This window comes from Engraulis encrasicolus, unplaced genomic scaffold, assembly GCF_034702125.1.
Source record: "Engraulis encrasicolus isolate BLACKSEA-1 unplaced genomic scaffold, IST_EnEncr_1.0 scaffold_28_np1212, whole genome shotgun sequence".
Taxonomy (NCBI): Eukaryota; Metazoa; Chordata; class Actinopteri; order Clupeiformes; family Engraulidae; genus Engraulis; species Engraulis encrasicolus.
The window spans coordinates 347,501-350,000 of NW_026945577.1; the positions used below are offsets into that span (position 1 = coordinate 347,501).

The window sequence follows — 2,500 nt, forward strand, 5'->3', positions numbered from 1 at the left end:
TATTGAAATGATACCACAAGATCAATATACCTGTGCCTTGAGCTCCATATACCTGTTGTTTCTGATATTTTTGTTTAATTTTTCATACGAACCCCCAAACTTTTTAGAAAGCTATGTTTCTTCACAGTTTTCATGCAGACGGCCTCGGAACAAAACATTGATACTTCTGCATGAATAATCTTTGTCTAACCTCTTAAACAGCACATTTGTAGCCCAGCGCATATAATGACTGAGATCAGAAGATATTTACTTGCTACCACGTTGTTAGATGGTCAGCTTAGGTCCCGTGAAATGCGTAACTAAGGGGCGGGACTTTCAAGCTCTATGTCAACACGCTGTTGCACTGCTCTTTAGCTGTAGAACACACCAGAAGAGACCAAAGCTACAAAGAGTGGCCGCACTGTCTTCACAGCAAGAGCGACACAGGCGCTAGAAGCGTCAGAGTATGCCCGTTAAAAGCAGGATGCAAGCATTCGAAACATGCCAAGTGGCTGCGGTCAGGGACACTGTCAGTTTTGGCTGGGCCCAAGACAAAGACATCTGTAAGGGCCCCAAACCCAATACATACAATTTAATGATGATCAGATTCAAGGCCCAATCTCTCTCTGGGCCCGGGACAAGTGACCCCTTTGTCCCCCCTTGTCGGCTTCCCTGGCTGCGGTCATAGCTAATTAGCATGATATTGGCTGAAGTTCAACTACAAGCTGCCCCTCGATTCACCCAAATCGCCCAAGTCACTTTTGTCTGTTCTTTCACCAGCGACTCAATATAAAGTGAAGTACTTCTGTCGCTTTTGGTGTGTTTGTGCTTTCATGCTGTCAACCTCCTTCCCTCAGACATATAAAATGCACAAATTTTATCAATTTAAAGTCCAAAAAGGAGGTGTGTGTGTGTGAGTGTATCTTCATATCTATCGTCCTGTCACCCAGCCTCGTTGTTGTGTAGATTCATGAGAGAGCGTGCTTGCTACGTCGACCCTCTAGGGTGGTTGTGTGTGTGTGTGTGTGTGTGTGTGTGTGTGTGTGTGTGTGTGTGTGTGTGTGTGTGTGTGTGTGTGTGTGTGTGTGTGTGTGTGTGTGTTTATATCTATCTACCTGTAGCCCAGCCTCGTTCTTTTGTAGGTTCATGAGAGTGTGTGATCTCCTCCCGATCCCCTGCTGTGGTTCTGTGTGTGCGCGTGTGTGTGTGTGTGCGCGTGTGTGTGTGCGCGTGTGTGTGTGTGTGCGCGTGTGTGTGTGCGCGTGTGTGTGTGTGTGTGTGTGTGTGTGTGTGTGTGTGTGTGTGTGTGTGTGTGTGTGTGTGTGTGTGTGTGTGTGTGTGTGTGTGTGTGTGTGTGTGTGTGTGTGTGTGTGCGTGTGTCTTTACCTGTCTCCCAGCCTCGTTGTTCTGTAGGTTCATGAGTGTCCGTGCGTGCTGCGGCGTCCCTCGGGGGTGGTTCTTCTCTCGCTCGCGCGCGTCCACGAACTCCCGGGCGAAGCGGTACCCATAATGCACGTTGTCTCCGCAGCCGCCCCACAGCCAGTCGCGCGGCAGGTCGGAGGGTCGCGCGGCTCGGCTGCAGCCGCATGTGGACAGCTCGCCCTCCCGGCACGCTCGGCTCACCGCATGCACCACGCCCGCCGCACTGATGGCATAGGTGAACGCCGTCTCCCTGCTCCCTGGTACACACACACACACACACACACACACACACACACACACACACACACACACACACACACAAGGCACAGAAAAACACATAGGTAAGTTCTACACTCTGTTCCTGTGGTACACACACACACACACACACACACACTCTCGCCCAGGCACACACAGAAAAACAGAGAAGCTGTCTCCCTGCTCCCTGGTACACACACACACACACACACACACACACACGTGAACCACAGAGACACACACAACATCAGGTAAGTTCCACGCTCCCGGCTTACCGCATGCACCACACCCGTCGCACAGGTGAACGCAGTCTCCCTACTCCCTGGTGTACACACACACACACACACACAACATCAGGTACTGTATGTTCCACGACCGGCTCACCGCATGCACCAATCCACACAAACACAGACACACACACACACTGTAGCAAAGGGGAAGAGAGTTGCCCAGCTGGGAGTCCTGGGACTCGAACCCAGACCTTCTGGAGTAGTAAACTGGGGCTCTGACCACTACACCAAAGAGCCGGGCTTGTTGCTGTGACAGTCAGAACACACTCACAATCTTAGTGATGGTCACTCCATCACACACACACACATAGGCCTACATATAAATAAGCAAACACACAGGATAGTTCCATGCTGTCTCCCTGCTCCCTGGTACACAAACACACACACACACACACACACACACACACACACACACACACACACACACACACACACACACACACACACACACACACACACACACACACACACACACAGAGGTAAGTTCCACGACGTCAGCCGTACTGACAGCATATGTGAACACTGTCTCCCTGATACACACACACACACACACA

General features: G+C 50.9%; 1 protein-coding gene across 1 annotated transcript in view; it reads right to left on the reverse strand.

Annotated features, from left to right (window-relative positions):
- The window catches only part of LOC134443195 (protein Wnt-5b-like), a 141,094-nt gene that overhangs the window by 6,067 nt on the left and 132,527 nt on the right, over positions 1-2,500 (reverse strand). Inside the window, exon 4 of the mRNA XM_063193082.1 lies at positions 1,366-1,658. Coding sequence (XP_063049152.1) covers positions 1,366-1,658 — 293 coding nt within the window. The remainder of the gene's footprint in view (positions 1-1,365; positions 1,659-2,500) is intronic.